Consider the following 18897-nt stretch of genomic DNA (forward strand, 5'->3'; position numbering starts at 1 on the left):
ACTTCTCCTTTAACCCTCCAAACCAAGCCAAGCTCCCCTCCTTCAATGCCTTTTCCTCCCTCATTCTCTCTCCTTCATATAGGCTGATACAGCCGGCTGAGAGTTCTCACGCCCAAGAGGACGTGCCGTGTTGGAGTCGGATCCAAATTCTTTACGCAGCCAAGATTTCTTGTGTAAATCTTCTTACGCAACCAAGAAGGCGTGCAGAAAATCGCCCACTTTCCTTGCTGATCAGCAAGCAATCCTCCATATCTTGGTCAGATTTTTCGTCCCTATAAGATGGACGGTCTGGATTACCCATCCGATGGTGACCAGAAACACAAAAGGGTCCACAGCGTCCGGATTTCCAGGCACAGGGGTGCGAACGCACTTGCGCTGGATTCCTGATGGAGTTCATTATCGTTGGTAACGGAAGAATCCATACCGTTCATTGTATTCAGCTCGAAAAATCAGGTGGAAACGGATGGTTTTCGACTGGATTTGGTGTGGCCTGCTGAGCTTTTTAAACCGCCGTCCGAATTGCATTTGCACGATGAAAAACCGATCATGCAGCTCTCTTCAAATTCGCTCTCCTAGGTCTACCTTAGCTAGGTCGTTGGAGTCTACTGAACGGTCCTGATCATCGATCTAATCATCATTGGTGGGCCCCGGAACTTTTGAAATTCTTGGACGTGCGTAACTTTACGCACGGAAGCTGCGTTGATGCTTGGTGGGGCCCACTCAGTCTTTCTTTCGAGAAAACCACGCCGTCTATTAGATGCGTCTTGAAAAACCAGTCGAGGATGGCGTGGTTCAACTCAGATTCAGTGTGGATCACAAAGTCTGTCATTACACCGTTCAGCTTCTGGTTGAACCGTTAAGAACCCATCTCTGCTGTCTTCTCATTGCCTGACACCTAGGCTTCGATGACCAGTCCCGTAGGCTTCCAATGGACGATATAGATCAGGCTATTGATAGCCGGTGGTGACCCACAATGATCTACCGCAAGCTCTGTTCGAGCTTTCGCTGACAAGGGAGATGAAGAAGGGATCGATCAACAGCCTGTTGACCGATCTAACTCATTTGGTGCACAGCCAGTGCACTTATGCACTGTGCACACGAACCCCCATGGGGGTCCATCATGATGCTTATTTAAAATCCATTCCATCCATTCACTGTGCCACCCCATTTAAGGGGTTGGACCCAACATTGAAGCATATCCGGATATCATGCGGGCCCCACTTTAACGATTTGTGGGCTGATCTGGCTATTAGGCCTCTTCCACAGGGATCTGAGGGCTGAAATTCAACGTGTACGGTTAATTTGTGGTTCTTAGGACATTTATGAAGTTTCGAGCCCAACGGATGGTGGGAACCCTGTGATCTAGCATTCTGGAACAATTTCGGGCCACTTGAGCTTCAGTTTCTCGATTTTCTCAGGTCTCTGGTGTGTAAATTCGTCGATCTTGGTCTCCTGGGGTCCTTTCCATGCTTTGGTGAATTCTGAGGGTAAAATCTTAGCTTTTAGCACCTTGTTTCAGTCCAAGCTCGTAAATACACCCTGTATCATAAACACGATTAAGATGGGCAATTAAACGGTACCATGTTCATAAATCCAGGCAATAACTGGGTTTGATATGTAATATTTGACTCTCAACAGTGGGCAAAGGATTTTCTATGTACTTCCAAAGGAGAGGTTAGTATATTGCCTTGTAATCTTCGTTTTTCTTCATAGTGGAAGTTTGCATCCGTGGTCTTTTACCCTTATTGAGATTTTTCCATGTATGTCTTGTCTTATGGTTTGTTTGGAATGCTTTGATTCTTTTTCTAGTATATATTTCTTCTTATTTATCATTTGTGGGTGAGACTTGAAATTAGATCTCGGTTCACTGCGTTGTTGGCATGCTGCGCAACACTTATCTGTCTCACCCATGAATCTAGGGTAACAGAGAAACTTTCTAATTGGAATTATTTGGACCCTTTGATCGTTCAAAGGTTAGAAAGAGTACTCATTTTTTAAAAATATTGAGTTAAACGATCAAGATGTTGGAATATTCCATTCTAAGAGTTTTTACTAATTGGCTTTTCCCCTTAACCTAGTGGGGATGCAGAAAGAGAAGAAATCATTATGAATTGTCCTTGAATCCAAAAGAAAAGAAAAAATCTCTGAAAATTTTGATATCACTGAATAAAAGGTACTGCTTTCATTCCATTTGATGGTCCTAATCTAACTCAGAAAAGAAAACTTTCTTTAATGAAGAATAGTAAAAACATGCTAACTTAACTTGTAAGCAACTCGTAAATGAGAATAGTAAGAACTTTGGACCAGAATCGAACTTCTGGAACTCTAAAAATAGAGAAAATGAAACTTACTAAAATAGTAAGTTTTAATTTAAAACCTTAATTCAAATCTAAAATGATTAAATTTTATGAAGACATTTGGGGAGCCAATGAATAGCCAGAGCATAGAACTCATTGATAACTTTTCAATTATATACTATACATATGAAATGGATAGACACGCACTACACGTAATGTATAGTGCGTGTTTATACAATTTTTCCTCAATCAAAGCCCTCCACCCCAATTTATTTATTATTATTATTTTTATTTTTATTTTTTATCCTGCCCTTTCATTGAGCAGTCCTTTACCGATCCTATATCACCCTTCTCAGGTGAGGCCCATTGTATAAATAGTTTGAAACACTAAAAGATTATTATAGATCCAACAAATAAAGTTCCATCATATGATCTGTAGACTACATTAGAATGTACTCTAGCAAACTTATGTTAGTAAAAAAGTAAGTTTTGGAGAGTAGCATTCTTTTTTCGATAGTAGAAATATGTTCCCTAGGAAAATCATTGTAAATGATTCTATGCCATTTTTTAAAGAATAATTTTGGGACAATAATTTCAAAGCGATGCTTTCAATGGTGCAAACTGCTTTAAGGTGACAAGTTGTACAAAATTTTTACTTTGCAGCATGCTAAAGCTAGAAATGCTAGTAATCCAGTTACAAATTACATTTCAAGTTTAAAGAGGGAATTTCTGCCTTGAAGGCCCATTTAGACATACCATCAAAACCAAGGTTCGAAGATGAAACCTCAGACTTGCAGCTTGTTTGGATTACCACCTAAAATTGTCAATTTTAAAAATGGTTATCGAAATAGGCCACTACAAAGCCCGCTTGCATTTGACAAGTGAACGAAAATGTTGTTTTTGATTGCCAAAGGTTTTTGTAGAAGTCGCTTCCAAACTAACTTAAAGAAAGTGATTGTTCGGTTCTAAAATCCAATTACACCGTATCTTCATCATTTCTTATATTATTTTCCTTTACGAATTTCTTTTCCAATAGTTTCATCATATTTATTCACCTTCTCTAGACATGTGAATATTTAAAATTAGAAGCCTCATTCCATTCTCCAAAGCCCTGAATTGACTTGGCCAAGTTGACTTGGTTTCATCTAATAACTAAAGTCATGAAATTCTATGTTTAAAATGATTCATCATCATATGCACAAACATTCCGGACTTGTGATGTTGCCGTGTTGATGAGCATTCGGTGAATTTTCCATTGTCGGCTTGTCTTTTTCAAAAATAAAAAATAAAAATCTAAGCCTAATCACAACTTCCTGTTTCACCATTCCACTCTATCAAAAAAATTAAAAATAAAAAATAAAAAAATTATAACGGTATTATATTTTATGCAGTCATATGGTTATTTGCTTTCCTACTTCTGGGCTAACAATGAAAGTGTTCGAAAGGCAATCCACATCCGAAAGGTATGTCATGAAAATAATAATCTCTATTTCCATCTTTATTATACATAATGTTAATCAAGAGTAAGATTTTCCATGTAATTAGTTTTTGAAATGCCTTAAACTTTGCATTCTTTGAAGATACGAGAATGATTGCTTTAACCAAAGAAAATGGTATTTATATAGTATACGGTAATTCTAGCTGCATGTTTGATTGTGTGCCGATGATATTCTCTTGCTATTCAAGAAACGACAGAATATAGTAGAATTTTTATTTTTTATTTTTTATATTTTTTATTTTTTATTTTTTATTTACAAACACATGCTGCATGCAATAACCATGGAAATTACATATACATGGCCCTTATTGCTGCATTTGTGTTACTATAGTTTATTAGCAGCATCTATTGTAGGTACCAAAACATGTCTTCCTTTAACAACTCAGATTGACAGACCATGGTTGGGACAATGGCAACAAAGCCAAATCTAACATTTGAGTTTTCAAAGAGAAGGCTAGTCTCCAAGCTTTAGGCTACTTTTGCTCCTCGTACCTTCAACATACTAAAGGGTTCATCATCCGAATCTCCTGCAGCTCCTCTGTCGGAAGAATCCATTTTCTCTTCTCTATCTGATTCTTTTAGGTCTGCTGGGGCCTGTCGTTCCTCCTCCTTTGCTGCTGCTGAAGCAGATGCATGTTCGTTTGCAAAATCATCAGTAAATTGATTCAAATGCTTGAACCTCCTTGCATTAATGAACATTAGGACATGATGGATGATGTGCAAGTGCAAGGAGCAAATATGTGAGAATATTTTCTGTATAAGTGGAGGACGAGTTCACATCACGTTGCATAGAAAGTTGGTGTGCCTTTAGTTGGTGACACATTTGAACAACTTCCATTAGGTTATGTTTGTCCTCTTTAAACTCAAGTGGATGGGATCCAGTTATGTTGAATAAGAAGCCACAACCATACTTCGCATCCAGAAGCCTTTATATATTGGAGTAAACATCCTTGATTTTTTATCCTTTGAAATCTCTCCACAAGAAAGGATGGTCTTTAGGATTTCCAATATGTTTTCTATTCATGGGTGCAGATGAGCATCTTTAGGTGGTAAAAAGCTTTTCACGAAGGTTTTAATGCCAAATACCTTGACTGATCTGTTGCAAAAGATATTGATTTTAATAAAATATATTTCAATAATAAAATAATATATAATATAAAAAGTTGTTTTGAAAAACACTTTTCTGTGGGTTTTTGGGAATAGTCCCACATGGAAAAGAGAAGAGAAAAAACTGTGGTTTATATGAAGGATGTGGAGTATTATAATATTTACCTACCTAGTCCGTGGCTTATGGACCTTGCATGCGCGTGCGCTTGGGCTCGGACACGGTCTCGGTGCGAGAGCGTGGGCATGTGAGGCAGTGTGGCTGTAGAGGTGCTAGTGGCGCACTTTGCACTTCGCACGTCCGCATTGTGTCGCAGAGGGTCGCTCCTTCGCGACCTTGAGCGAGCCGTGTGCGAGTCGCGGTTAACAGAGAGACTAAAGGACTGGGAGAGAAATCTCTCAGTATAAATAGAGGGACTGAAAAGAACTGTTGCAGCAGAAACTGTAATAGCTGAGCCATTAGTACAGGGTCCAGCTGTAACTGCTACATGGCTAGCCCAACAGCTAGAAAGCGGCTAGCTGTTGTCTCACAACAGTCAGCAAGCAGCAGCTTAATGGCCCATGCACAACAGTCAGAAAACGGCCATAAAACAACTAGTTTTCCAACAGCCAGAAATGGCTTAATGGAATTTAAGTCTCTGGACCATAACCCCCTAACCACCATAGCCTATAAAAGGAGGACCTGGATGGGTTTCCAATCAATCTCAACTTTCTCCAGCAAACTCATACGAACTAAGACAACCAACCTCTCTCCACTCATATATTCTAGTGTTTCCAGCAATGTAGCAAGGCTTAAACCTTAGCTTGAAGAACAGACCATCGGTGTGGTCTAGGACGGTTCAACTGAACCAGTGGCTGAAGATTTGAATTGACCTGTGTAGAAGTCGAAACTACTTTTTCTCTTCTTTTCTTCTTCTCTTGGGATTTTTTCCTTTATACTTTAATACTGCCAGCAAGTGTGTAATTGGATTCTATTTGGTGAGCCTTCGTGTTTGTTGAACGCAGACCCACACCAGGCTCGTCGTATCCTAGAAGCAGTTTGCCTGTAACCTATCAACATTCTCAATTCACTTGAGTAGGGGCAAATAACGCTTTAAGGACAGCGTTTCAGACGTGCTTCAGCCTGTCCTGATTTTTGATTATTTTGCAATTTTCGAATTCTACATTATACAGAAATACATTAATCTGTATAATTTCAAACATGATCTTCAATAAACAAAGTTCACTTTAGAGTTATCTTTTACTTTAGGTAACAGAGATAAATATATCTAAATGAGAAGATCTTTAAAAAAAAATAAAAAATTATAAATGACGCTTCATTGAGATGTGGAAATAATTATAAAACTCTGATTCGGGATTCCCGACCTTGGGAAGCCTATCATATCACTAGACAACAAAAGATGCCAGACAAGACAAAAACCTCCGCACTAAGCGCGGGCCAACCACTCAAACCTCTCTAACGCTCTTTGATCGCCCCCAGCCCCACCTTATCTAGAAAAAGGGGCTTCAATCAGGTTATTATCGAGTCCGACTCATTGTAGGTAGTGAATGTGCTGAATGGGCGATGCCAACTGGGTTAGAAATGGACATACTGGTTAAGCAGGATCAATAGACTAAAGTGTAGAGGTCTGATTGAGTTTGCCCACATCTTTAGGGAAGGAAACGCCCTGGCTCGTCTGGGAAGCGAGACCCAGATTTCCACCTCTCTTGAATCACCAGTCAGCACCCCATAAAGATGTCCACTGCCAGGGGTGTCGCTGATACTTGACATCCACCATCGGATACACACCAAGAGGGCAACAATGGATGTGGGCTTCCCTTCAAATCGGGCTGCGTTCCTGGATTTCCAAACCTCCCACAAAAGAAATCCAAGGGCGAGCTTGTGAACCAGAATTGACTTGTCGCTACCTGAATGAGCGCCCCACCACTTAAGTAGCTTGGCCTCTACCGAGTTAGTTGGTAGCACGCTGATCCCGAAATGGTCTCCCAAGCATTGCCACTCCTGCCTCGCCAACTCGCTGTCTAGCAGCAAGTGCTTGATAGACTAAACTGACGGACCCCCTGTTGAGCTGAGCCTGCAACATTCACACCTTGAAGCAAGCTAAATGCCCCGATTCTGGACCGCAGCATCAACCGGAATTGCCCTGTGAAGAATGTTGAGGGTCAAATATTGCATATTAGACCCCAGTTATCACATGATTTTACGTACATAATAATGCTTAACGTCCTATTTTAATCGTGTTTTTGTTGCAATGTGAATTTAGGAGCTTAGACTGAAAAGGGGTATTAAATCATGAATTTAACGCTCAGAAATCACCAAAGCAAGGGATGGAGCTTAGAGGACCGAGATCGAAGAATTTACAGGCCGGAGATTCGAGAACATCACGTGATTGAAGTTAAAAGGGCCTGACAGTCGTCTAGAATGAAAGATCACAAGGTTCCCACCATGCATTTGGCTCAAAACTTTATATCTGGTCTGAGGATCCTAAATTAACCGTACACGTCGAATTTAAGCCCTTGGATCCCTGTGGAAGTGGCCCAACGGTCAGATCAGCCTATGAATCATCAATCTGGGGCCCACCTGATATTTGGATATACTTCAATTTTAGTCTTAACACCTTAAATGTGGTGGTAAAACGAATGGACGGAACGGAGTTCTCATAAACATCAACATCACCGTGGGACCTACACACATGATGCGTGTGCACAGCAGGTGTATGGCTAAGCCGCACCGGACCCAAAGCCCGGTCAAAGTCGGGCTGACGCGACGTCCTTCACAGAGCAGCGGACGGGTGTCCCACTGCGATGCATTGTGGCCCACCATCACAACTCCGATGGTCGATCTGAACCATCCAACGTGTCCAGGTGGTGGCCACGATCCCAGCCAAGCTCTCCTTTTGGTCTCATGCATACGTACACACGTGGATCGCCAGAAAACGCAGGTTGAACGACGAGTTGATTTAATACAGTGGACCGGACCAAAATTCAACCAAAACCACTACTTTTCGACTAGTTTTTTATCAGGAATCTAATGAACGGGGTGGATCTTTCCAAAAACATCACTGTGGGGCCCACTGAACAGTCCAACACAGTCACATACGTAAGGGACGTGCGTCCGCACGTCAGGCCCTCCGTGTGCCGCTGTGTGATCTTGATCACGGTCCGATTTATGATCCGGACCATCCAGAAGCTGCAAGAGGGGGTCTTGAACCCCACCAAGGAGTCAGAATCGACGGATGGGTGGATTTCGCACCGCGAATTTGCTCCAAACGCAACTCGATTTGTGCTTTCGTTGCGCACGCGAACTCTGCTGCGAAACAGAGTTGGTCCGACTCTAAACTGACTCCCAGCGTGCCACCCTGCTACCTATAAAAGAGCAAGGAAGACGTGGAGAACGTAGAGAGAGAGAGAGAGAGGGAGAGAGAGAGGATTGAATCCAAGCAGCTGTGGAGGCATCTGGAGGACGTGGAGAACATGGAGAGAGTGAGTTAACGGCCGCCAATGAGTTTTTTTTTTTTTTCCTTTTCTTCCTTCTTCCTAGTTTTTTTTTTTTTTCCTTTTATTGCTTGTTGAGAGACTAGCTTAATTATGTTTATGATAAGCTAAACCCCTTAGCTAGGGCTAAGAGGTGAAGCTTGTAGCGAGATGGTTGGTTTTCTATTGCTTTGATTCATGGTTGTTAAACTCTCTTTGATTTAAGTTTGATTATAAGGAATATTCATAGTTTTTAATGGTTTGTTGTGACTTAAATTACAATAGATCTGCGATATCTTTGAGTATGTTCTTTTCATTATAAGGTTTGTGAATTTAGGAACCCTGTTGTTCACCATTGTCTCCTGGGCATGGTTAGATGATGGAATCCTTCCTAACATTCATAACTCTCTTAGATTGATTGTGGATCGGCTAAATTTTGTTGCTTTCTGTGTGGTTTTGTGATGGAATCAATTCTAATTCTCATACCGATCTTTTATTGAAAACTAGATCAAAGGAAGTTCATATTTGATTTTAATGATATATCTTCTAACTGGATGAAAATAAGACTCTGATCCCAGTTGCGTTCATGAATCAAGCATAGATCCCCCTGATCTCTACAAGTGGATCCTTGGCACCCTAGTTTCCCACATTTGAATTTTACAAGTTTTAGTCTAGTATTTCACCATTGTTTCTCTTAAAATTCCTTGATTTATATTACATCTTCGTCTAGTTCTAGTTCTAGTTACTTTTAGATTACGTACAAGGTTCAGTCCCTGTGGATTCAACCTCGATCTTATCGAGATTAATACTACTTTGCAACCCTATACTTGGGGTGTGAACAAAGAACCTTCCAGAGGAAAGTCGAGATCCTTGGAGGCATTTTCACATGCCACACCCAATTTGCCCAGCTTTTACGCTCGCTAGACTCTCTGCTGGCCGACCACACCGAGCTAACTGAGAAAAGGCCCATCGAGGTGAAAGGCCAAAAAGGAACCTCCGGGCCATCTGAAAGATAAAAACCCTACCGGAAGATGTAATAAGTGACGTCCTGGGGGAGAAATTGAAACACCGCCGAAGGAGGGAGAGGGCCGCTCACGCCCGGGAAATGCTGCACCTGTAAAGACCGAAGACTTGTAGTAATTGGAGCCGTTACCAAGCTTTGGAGGGGGCCTAGGCCCGTCCAGTTGTAGCTCCAGAGGTTGCAGCTACCAGAAACTAGCTTCCACTGCACCGAGGCCTCTAAGAACGGGAACATAAATCGAACTTTCTTCCACAATGGTGAAGGGCCAAGGGATAACTGCAACGAGGGTGTCTCAGCCAAATCGGTGGCGTATTTGGAAGCCATGAAGGATCCCCACAGGCGCACGTCTTCACTGAAATGAATGGCCCATGCCATCTTGATTCAGAAGGCATTCAATGTCTCCGACAACTTTTAGATACCCAGTCTGCCTTCCAGCTTGGATTGGGCCACTGCCTTCCAACTATGCCAATGCATCTTCTTCTTTCCATCAACCCATCCCCAAAAGAAGTCAGCAAAACGCTTTTCCAGCGATGACTGGCAACTAGAGTGTGGATCGGGATGCTTCCGAGGACATGTTTCACCAATACCAATCTACCCGCCTACGAGAGGCATCTCGCTTACCACCCACGAATGCGACCCTCAATCTTATCTATAAGGGGCAGAAATTTGTTGGCTTTCACTCTTCCTACAGCCAAAGGAACGCCAAGGTACACAAGATGCGCTACTGACTTGGAAATACCCAATAAACTCTCAATCGCTCTAACTCTGGACACTGGACGCTTGATAGAGGCGAAGAAAGAGCTCTTACAGAATATTGTAGATTTTATCTTAAAAAAACCAGACCTAAATTCTCTACTAAAATGTGTTGCAGGAAGTAGGTACAACACCCGAGCTCTTTCAAGCTCAATCTGTTGTATGTTTAATATCCACTCCATCCATTAAATGCAAGCCCTCATGTTCATGTTCAGGCCAAAATTATGCATGATTTTAAAAACCAAGTGGACCACAATATGGGTGAACAATTCCAAATTATGCCAAAAACCTAAAGTTCTTGTAGTATGGCTCAGTCTTCTTTTTAAATAAATCTCTTAATTTGGGTGAATCACACTTGATGAACGGGTTGGGTGGAATATCACACCATTGTGAGCCCCATACAAAACTATGGTTGACTTGATTTCAATTGTTACCTATGTTGTGGCTCCCCTGAGTTATGAATCTGGTAGATATTTCCCTCAAAGCTTACTATTGAGGAGCTTAGTTGATGGATGTTGTGGATTTCAAATACATACATAACAAGGTTAGCCCCATCGATTAAGTGTTTTACACGCTGAATATCCGGCGTTACAGAAGATCTCACTACTAAAATACTTTCTTTATAAAGCCACCTGAAACTTTGTTAATTAATTCCAAAAAAGTAAGATGTACATGGATTCGGGCGGGCACCACAGAAAAGATTGGGCCATGCCTATCATATAAACTCCATACAAAGTCCTCATGCAACTACATACAAAAAGCTCTATATACTCATCAGACTCTTTCGAAATGGGTCAGAGCTCTCTTATGATATTCGAGGGACCTTTTTCCTTAATAAGGCAGGCCTGGTTAGTATTTGTAAGGGTTGAGGGCTGCCTGTGTGTTTGTTTTCCTTTCTATTTTATTTTTTATTTTTTATTTTTTTTGGGCAAGAATAACTCGACGACTTCCTTGTTGGTCTACTCGTTTGTGGTGTTCGTGATTGTCAGTCATGGAATAGATGAAATAAATCCAAAAATGGATTTTTGTTCAAGAATGAAATCTTATTGGAATTGCATTTCTAGACGATGAATCTGATTTGATAGACCAGATATTGTTATTCATGATATTGATTTGATTCAGTATCATTAGGATGCAATCCATCCCATGGAATTGTCAGGAGAATTGCATCCCATGGAATTGTCAGGAGAAAGGCGCAGGAGACACATTCATGAAAAGTGAGCAGTTGTGTTCACAGGACTGACTTTATATGAATAGATTGTCACTTACAGGTAACAGTAGAGACATCTATTAGTCCAAAAAGATTTTCAAAGTTCTCCATAGCTTCACAAACTCTGAACATGGCCTAAAATTTTCCAATCATGGCACAACTAAATTCTAATAAATTTTTTTTGAAAGGTGGGTGATAACCCTTCCTCCTTTAAAAGGACCCTTAGATTTTGAAATTATGCCGAGCTTCTTTAGTCGCAATCGACGGGTACATTCGGGAAGCTTTCCCGCCCATGATAGGCGGGCCATAGTATTTTTAGGCCAAGGGTTGCCCGAATGTAAGCAGAGCAGCACAACTATGCATATTTTAATAAAGTATTTTATTTTGTAATATATATATATATATATATATATATATATATATATATATATACATATATAAATATATATATATATATATATATATATATATATATATATATATATATATATACACACACACAACCAAAACTAGAGAACCAATATTCGCAAATGGCCTCTTTATAGAGATGATCTGTCTGTTGGTCCCCGGGCCTGCATTGTTGAGAGTCACCAGGTCTCTAATTTCATGCGGAAGCTCGTCCCCACTATGATAGGTACAATTCTATCTCCCACTACTAGTTATCTTCACTAGGCCATCCGCCACCGAGTTTCCTTACCTTTTTTTTTTTCTTGCCTCATGGTATGAGAGATTCTAAGATCCAATACATTTCATAAGCGGACAATTTCCCCCACCCAGTACCAACATGTCATCGATGCTTAGGATGTCATATACGTAATTCAAATTAACAATTATTTAGAATGTAAATTATACCACATGAATTATAGTCAAATAATAACAAAATCAATTATATCAATCATGGCAATCATAGTAATCACTATAGTCATAACAATCATATTTTCTATCTTTATAACTGTACAGGTATGAGACACGTTGGAATTCACTCACCTATTCGTATTAGAGTTGAATCTACTAAGTAGTCGAATGCTTTGGAATCTAGAATTTGAATCCCTATTAGGATGATTTAACAATTCATAAATTCAATTAAGTTATCCCATCAAGTGGGGTCCACCCTTGATCAAATCAAGATGACCCACTATTACTCTTTTAACTAAATTTGAAAACCACAAAGAAAACCATCTATTGATGCAGTCGATCAATTGAGCCAGCTTGATGGTCCTCGATCGATCTTTCTATCAACCAGTTATTAATCGATGAAATCTAGAATTTAACATCTCAAGTCTTTGAAAAAATTTGGCCATCTTCGATCGATCAAACTTGCCCATTGATTGATCAAAATAGGTAAGATTAAATCAATTTAGTTATTGGACAAATTTGGTCATTCTCGATTAGTACCCTCGATCGATCGAGATCGCTCGAGGAGACCCTCAATCAATCAAACTTCAACTTCAATCAATCGGACTACGATATGATTTTTCGACTTAGTTTGATAAATAAAAGTTGACATGTTCGATCGATTAACCAAAGTCAGCTAGGTTTTGTTACAGTCTGATTTTCGAAAAATCTAATGGTTTCTCCTTTAACTCTTAACTTTTATGAATTCAATCAATTTCTGAATTAGGTCTAACACATCTAATGGTTTTCTCATTGTCAAATTTGGAATAACCAAAGGATTGTTTGGATATGAAATATTTGAAATCTACAATCATTCGTTAAAACTATTTTCAGAATCGTCTAACACCATCCAGCCTACTAGTCGATCACGGGGGGAAATACCTCAGTCAGATCACCCTAGGATTCAAGGTCTTGACATGGTTCGACTTTAGGATATTTCGATTCAAATATTCCTAGACTGATATGGCTAGATTTCTTAATGCCGATCTCCCAAAATATAGAATCTCATGCAAAAGTCGTTCTCTTTCCTTTAAAATGTCTTTAGAGATCAAACAATGAACATAGGGTTAATCTACCACATTCATTGGTTAGATTTAGGAGTTTTCTATAGAGAGTTGAGAAAAATTATAAGAGAAAACTGTATAGCTTTAGGGTTTTCTGCATAAATTTCCTACCTATCCTTCCATCGAGAGTACCCCTTCCAACTAGGCTAATTGCTTAGTTTTTGTTAATAACTACAAAATTAAATTATTAATTTGGTCAATCTGGTTCTCATATGGCTTTAAAAAACCAGGGTCGTTACACTAGTAGGGGTCTACAACAAGGGGATCCAATTTCGCCTGCTATATTTATCTTAGTGGCTGATGTGGTGAGTAGAGGCATCAACAACCTCTTTTCTGTCGATCTTTTCCACCCATTCCATCATCCGAGATTGTGCCCTTTGGTCCCTTATCTGTTATTTGCTGATGATACTATTCTTTTTTTTTTTTTGAATGGCAGGCTTTCAAATGTTTGGGGGTATGTTAAAGTTTTTATCCGCTTATAAAAAGGCATCAGGGCAAAAGATTAACATGGGAAAAAGCTTCTTTGTCCTACCTAAAAACTCTACTCCATCTAAAGGCTCTGAAATCAGTCTCATTTTGGTATTCAGTCAAGCTCTTCTTCCTATCACCTACTTGCGAGTTATGCTTGCTAAAGGGAGACTCTGAGCCCATGGCTTCCTTCCTCTATTACAAAACATGACATCTAAATTGGCAGGATGGAAGGCTAGACTTCTTAACTTAGCGGGAAGACAACACTTATAAAACATGTCCTATTAAGTTACCTTATGTACATTCTGGCAGCGTTTAACATCCCGAAGTTTTTGCGCAAAATCAGAAGCAGAATTTGCTAACTTCTTTTGGGGGAGTTTTGAAGTTGCCAATAAGAGGCATTGGGTCAGCTGGACAAGAATCTACGCTCTTCATGTAGAAGGAGGGCTTGGGATCAGAAGGATTGTGGATGCCATGCAGTATTTTCGGATAAAGACGTGATGGAGATTACTATCTAGAAATTCTCTCTGGGTGAAGCTCTTTTCAGCCAAGTACCTTCTCTCTTTCCTACAATCTAATGGTATTATCGTAGGGGGCTCCTCAAGTATCTGGAAAGATCTATCTGAAAAGCTTTTGTTCACCATTCATAAGTCCTAATGGATGGTGAGTAAAGGAAAAATTAGATTTTGGTGGACAAATTAGATAGGAGGAGAACTTTTCACTACTGCTACTATAGATCAAATCCGAAGCTATCTCTAGGAAGCTTGTGTCCAAGACTTCTGGGTCCAACTTGGCTCTTGGGACTTCTTGGCTATTGAAGGACTGTTTTAGGTAGAAACTATTCATTTTATCAAGAAAAGCATGGTCTTTGTGTTTGATTGAGAAGACAAGTTGGTTTGGAATGCAACATCTTCTGGAAAGTTTACTTTGAAATCAGCATGGGACCTATCTCGAAAGTGGAATAAAAAAATGTAGTGGACCAAATGGACCTGGAACAAGTAGATTCCTCCGAAGATTTCTGTTTTAATTTGGAGGATTATGAAGAATGCATTACCAGTGGCCGCAGCTATCCAGAAAGTAGGCATCCATTTGGTGTCAAAATGCAACTGTCATGGTGTTGTCACTCCCAATCTTCAAATGCAGGCCTCCCCAACAAGTTGTTACTTAAGACTCTCAGTTGTCTCCAACAGTTACTTCATCTATTCATCTTGTTGGCAGGGGTGCGTCCCGGGCTCGAGATGATCGCGTTCACTATCAGTGGTAGAGTAATTCAGTCACAACCTCTTTAACGGAGTTGCTTCAGCGCAGAACGTTGTTATTAGGGAACAACTATCAACATCAATACTCTTCAATGTCAACTTCATCAGTGGAATTGATCCAACACATATCACTATTTTCATGGGATAACTTGCAGTGGAAAATATATCCCCTCTCAACACCTTAGAGGGAAACAATGATAGTTAACTATTCTCTGGGAGAAACAGAGGCAATGCAGGAAATTCTCTTGCCCAGACCAGAGGATATTTCTCTCAACGTGGAGCGACCTCAGAGCTTTCAAATGGGAGATTCTGAAGATGTTAGAGAAGTTAATTGTCATTCATCACATTTAGCCAATCTTGAATTAGATACCGCTAGCTAGTGTTTAATACCTATCGCCAAAACCAGCTTCGCATTAATCCAGATTAAACAATAACAAGTGTAACAAGAGAAATAGGAGATCTACATCATTAGTAACGCTCAACTTCTACTCATCGAGTCCAACCTCCTCAACAAAATGTGATGTTGCAGCATATCCTAAGTTTAGTTCTAGTGTCCCTAGTCATTCATTATACTCAACATTGTTGGTGTCAGATGCCTTCAATCTGACAGATCACTGTTCGATGACATCGAAGCTAACTCAATGCCATCAAATCTTGTTGGGATTTTCACCACTGGTCGCTGGACAATTTTAGTTATTCTTCGATGTCATCGAAGGACCTTCGATGACATCGAAGGTTTCGCACAGATTTTGCGATTTTTTGTTTCCTATTCCGATTCTACTTCTTTCTAAAACTACATAAAGGGTGTATATGGACTGGGAAGGCATTCTAGGGTATTCTAAGAGGTTCTAAGTGTTTTTAAAAGGGTTCTAGGGTTTCAAGGGGTGGAGAAAATGTGAGGTTTGAGGATTGCTCAAGCCGAGTAAGTCCTCTATCTTTGTAATCTATGCTTTCATAGTGGAATTTTCTGTCGCTTTGTGCCGTGGTTTTTTCCCACAAGAGTTTTTCACGTTAAATCTCTGTGTTCTTTTGTGTTTGCTTGGCACTCTTGGATTGCTATCCTAGATCTAGATCTGTGTGATTCCTCAGCACAAATCCCAACAAGTGGTATCAAACGAATCGTTGGGGCACAGATCTGAATCTGAAGGATTAGTAATAATGGGAAACGCCAAGTTTGATATTGAGAAGTACTCAGACAAAAATAATTTTGAGTTATGGAAGGTTAAGATGATTAGCCTATTAACCAAGCAAGGCGAGATTAAGGCTCTTGAGGAGCGGAAATCTACTATGAAGAATGAAGAATGGGAAAACTTTGATAGTAATGCTTTGGCCTCTATCCATTTATGTCTCACGGATGAGGTTCTCTATAATGTTTTGAGGGAGAAAACTGCGGCTATTTTATGGGCGAAGTTAGAGAACATCTATGCGAAGAAGTCCTCTGAAAATCGCCTACACTTGAAGCTACAATGTTATACCTTCAAGATGGTAGAGGGTGGAGATCTGGAAGCACACATCAGCAACTTTAATAAATTGATGTGTAAATTCCTGGATATGGAGGAAACAGTCAAAGATGAAGAACAGGCATGTATATTATTGAATCCCCTTCCTGCATCGTATGAGTCATTTAAGGACACTATGTGCACCGCAAACAAAACCCTGAGTGTAGACACCGTTATCACAGCCCTTCAAGGGAAGGCCATGAGAAAGCTAAAAGGTGACATGGGGACATCTTCTGATGCACTGATTATAAATGGCAGGAATTCTGAGCAAGGTACAAGATCTTCAAGGTCAAGACCTAAGTCCATGAGCAAAGGCAAAGGTACGTTAAAGTGTTGAAATTGTAGGATGGAAGGAGACGTGAAGAAGGATTGTACAAATCCTAAATCTAAGAGAGAAGAATTTGAGGCTTCATACAGGAAAGCCAACGCTGCTACGTGAGATGGGTCGAGTGGATGTGATAGTGATGTCTTGTTTGTGTCTACGATCAGATGCTCATACGATGATCGTAAGGGCGAGTGGATTCTAGACACAGGGGCATATTTTCATATGACTCTTCATTGGAGTTGGTTCACCAGCTACAGGGAGTGCGATGGTGGACAGGTATTTATGGGTAATGACAGTGCCTATAATGTTGTGGTTGTTGGTACAATGCGTGTTAAGATGTTTAATGGGACAGAACATACCCTGACTGGGGTGAGGTACGTTCTTGACATGAAAAAGAGCCTGATTTCTCTTGGTGCACTTGAGACTATAGGGTGCGGGTTCACAAGTATTGATGGTGTCCTTGAAGTATCTAAGGGGGCACGGGTGATCATGAAAGTGCAACGACTCGATAATGTTTACAGTTTGATCGGGAGCACTTCAAAAGGTGGAGCTGCAGTGGCTGTAGCAGATTCCACCTTTGCAAGTGTGGTATGCTAGACATGGCCACATGAGCAGGCAAGGCATGAAGGTTGAGATGCGCGGACAGAGATACAGAGCAGGTGGAGCAACCACCTGTGAGAAGAATCACAGCGCATAATCGCTGGTGATCGGCAAGATACATGGACGACTCTAATATCGCAAGGGATCCGTCTTCTATTCAGATGGCTTTAGGTGAGCCTAGTACTGAGAAGTAGAAGATGACTATGGGCGATGTGATAAACTTGTTGTACCAGATCAACATATGGGAGTTGGCGAAGCTTCAAGTAGGCCGGAAAGTGATTAGATGTAGGTGGATCTTAAGAGGATACAGCATAGATACAGAGCGAGGTTGGTATCGAAGGGTCACACTTAAAGAGAAGGGATTAGCTTCTCAGAGATATTCGCGACGATGGATAACAGGTGTTTATAAGATTCGTATTAGTGCTGGTTGGCCAATGCAATCTTGAGCTGGAAAGGATGGATGTGGAGTCTGAACTTTTGTAAAGGAAATTAGAAGAGCAGATCTACATGAAGCAACCAGAACGGTTCAAAGTTTAAAAGGGCTAAGGAAAAGAGTTTGCAGGAGGTCGTGGTACGACCTATTGCCTAGGCAGTGGTATAAAATTTAATTCTTTCGTGGTGAGTCAGGAATTGTATGTTGATGACATGTATATCGCTAATCATGACTTGCCTGAAATCAATGTACAGGAGACTCAGTTAAGTGAGACATTCAAGATGAAAGATCGGAGGGCTACAAAGAACGTTCTCAGCAGTGATATTCATAGAGACCGGAAGAGGAGCAGGTTCTGGTAATCATAGGCAGAATACCTTATGTAGGTATTGAACAAGGATGTAATGGACCAAACAAAGCCGGTGAGTGTTCCCTACGCGGCTCACATCAAGTTTTTCTTGGGTCATGTCCCAAAACAGATGTGGAAAAGCAGGATATGTCTCATGAGCCTTATTAGAATGCAGTTGGCAATGCATGCCATGGTCTGTATTTAGACCGGTTCTTTCATAAGCTATCGGTGTTGTGAGCATATACCCCGGCTAGCAACATTGGATGGCGGTGAGATGATTACTTCGATACATACGAGGTACAGAAGACTACGTCTTATTTTTGAGAAGACAGGAGCAAAGGAAGTTGGGCACGTAGATTCAGATCCAGCAAACATGCTCACCAAGGTCGTTCCTACAGAGAAGTACAAGTTCTGTGCAACTTCTCTGGGCTTGGCGATGGCGTAAAAGAAGGGCGAAATGTGCATGAGAAGCGTTGATGAAGCTATGAAGTGAAGCAGAGATAAGAGAAAGGGACAAGAAGCTATATGTTTGGAGATTGAAGACATGGTGGAGATTGTTGGTGTCAGATACCTTCAATCTAATAGATCAATGTTCGATGACATCGAACCAGCTTCAATGTCATCGAAGACAGTTCGATGACATCAAATTTTA

The 18897-nt window shown here is 40.6% G+C and overlaps 1 protein-coding gene across 1 annotated transcript in view; it reads left to right on the plus strand.

Moving 5' to 3' along the window:
* The window catches only part of LOC131218030 (serine carboxypeptidase-like 18), a 158766-nt gene that overhangs the window by 135909 nt on the left and 3960 nt on the right, over window positions 1-18897 (plus strand). Inside the window, exon 23 of the mRNA XM_058212711.1 lies at window positions 3689-3760. Coding sequence (XP_058068694.1) covers window positions 3689-3760 — 72 coding nt within the window. The remainder of the gene's footprint in view (window positions 1-3688; window positions 3761-18897) is intronic.

The sequence above is a fragment of the Magnolia sinica genome, chromosome 11 (assembly GCF_029962835.1).
Source record: "Magnolia sinica isolate HGM2019 chromosome 11, MsV1, whole genome shotgun sequence".
NCBI classification, from domain to species: Eukaryota; Viridiplantae; Streptophyta; class Magnoliopsida; order Magnoliales; family Magnoliaceae; genus Magnolia; species Magnolia sinica.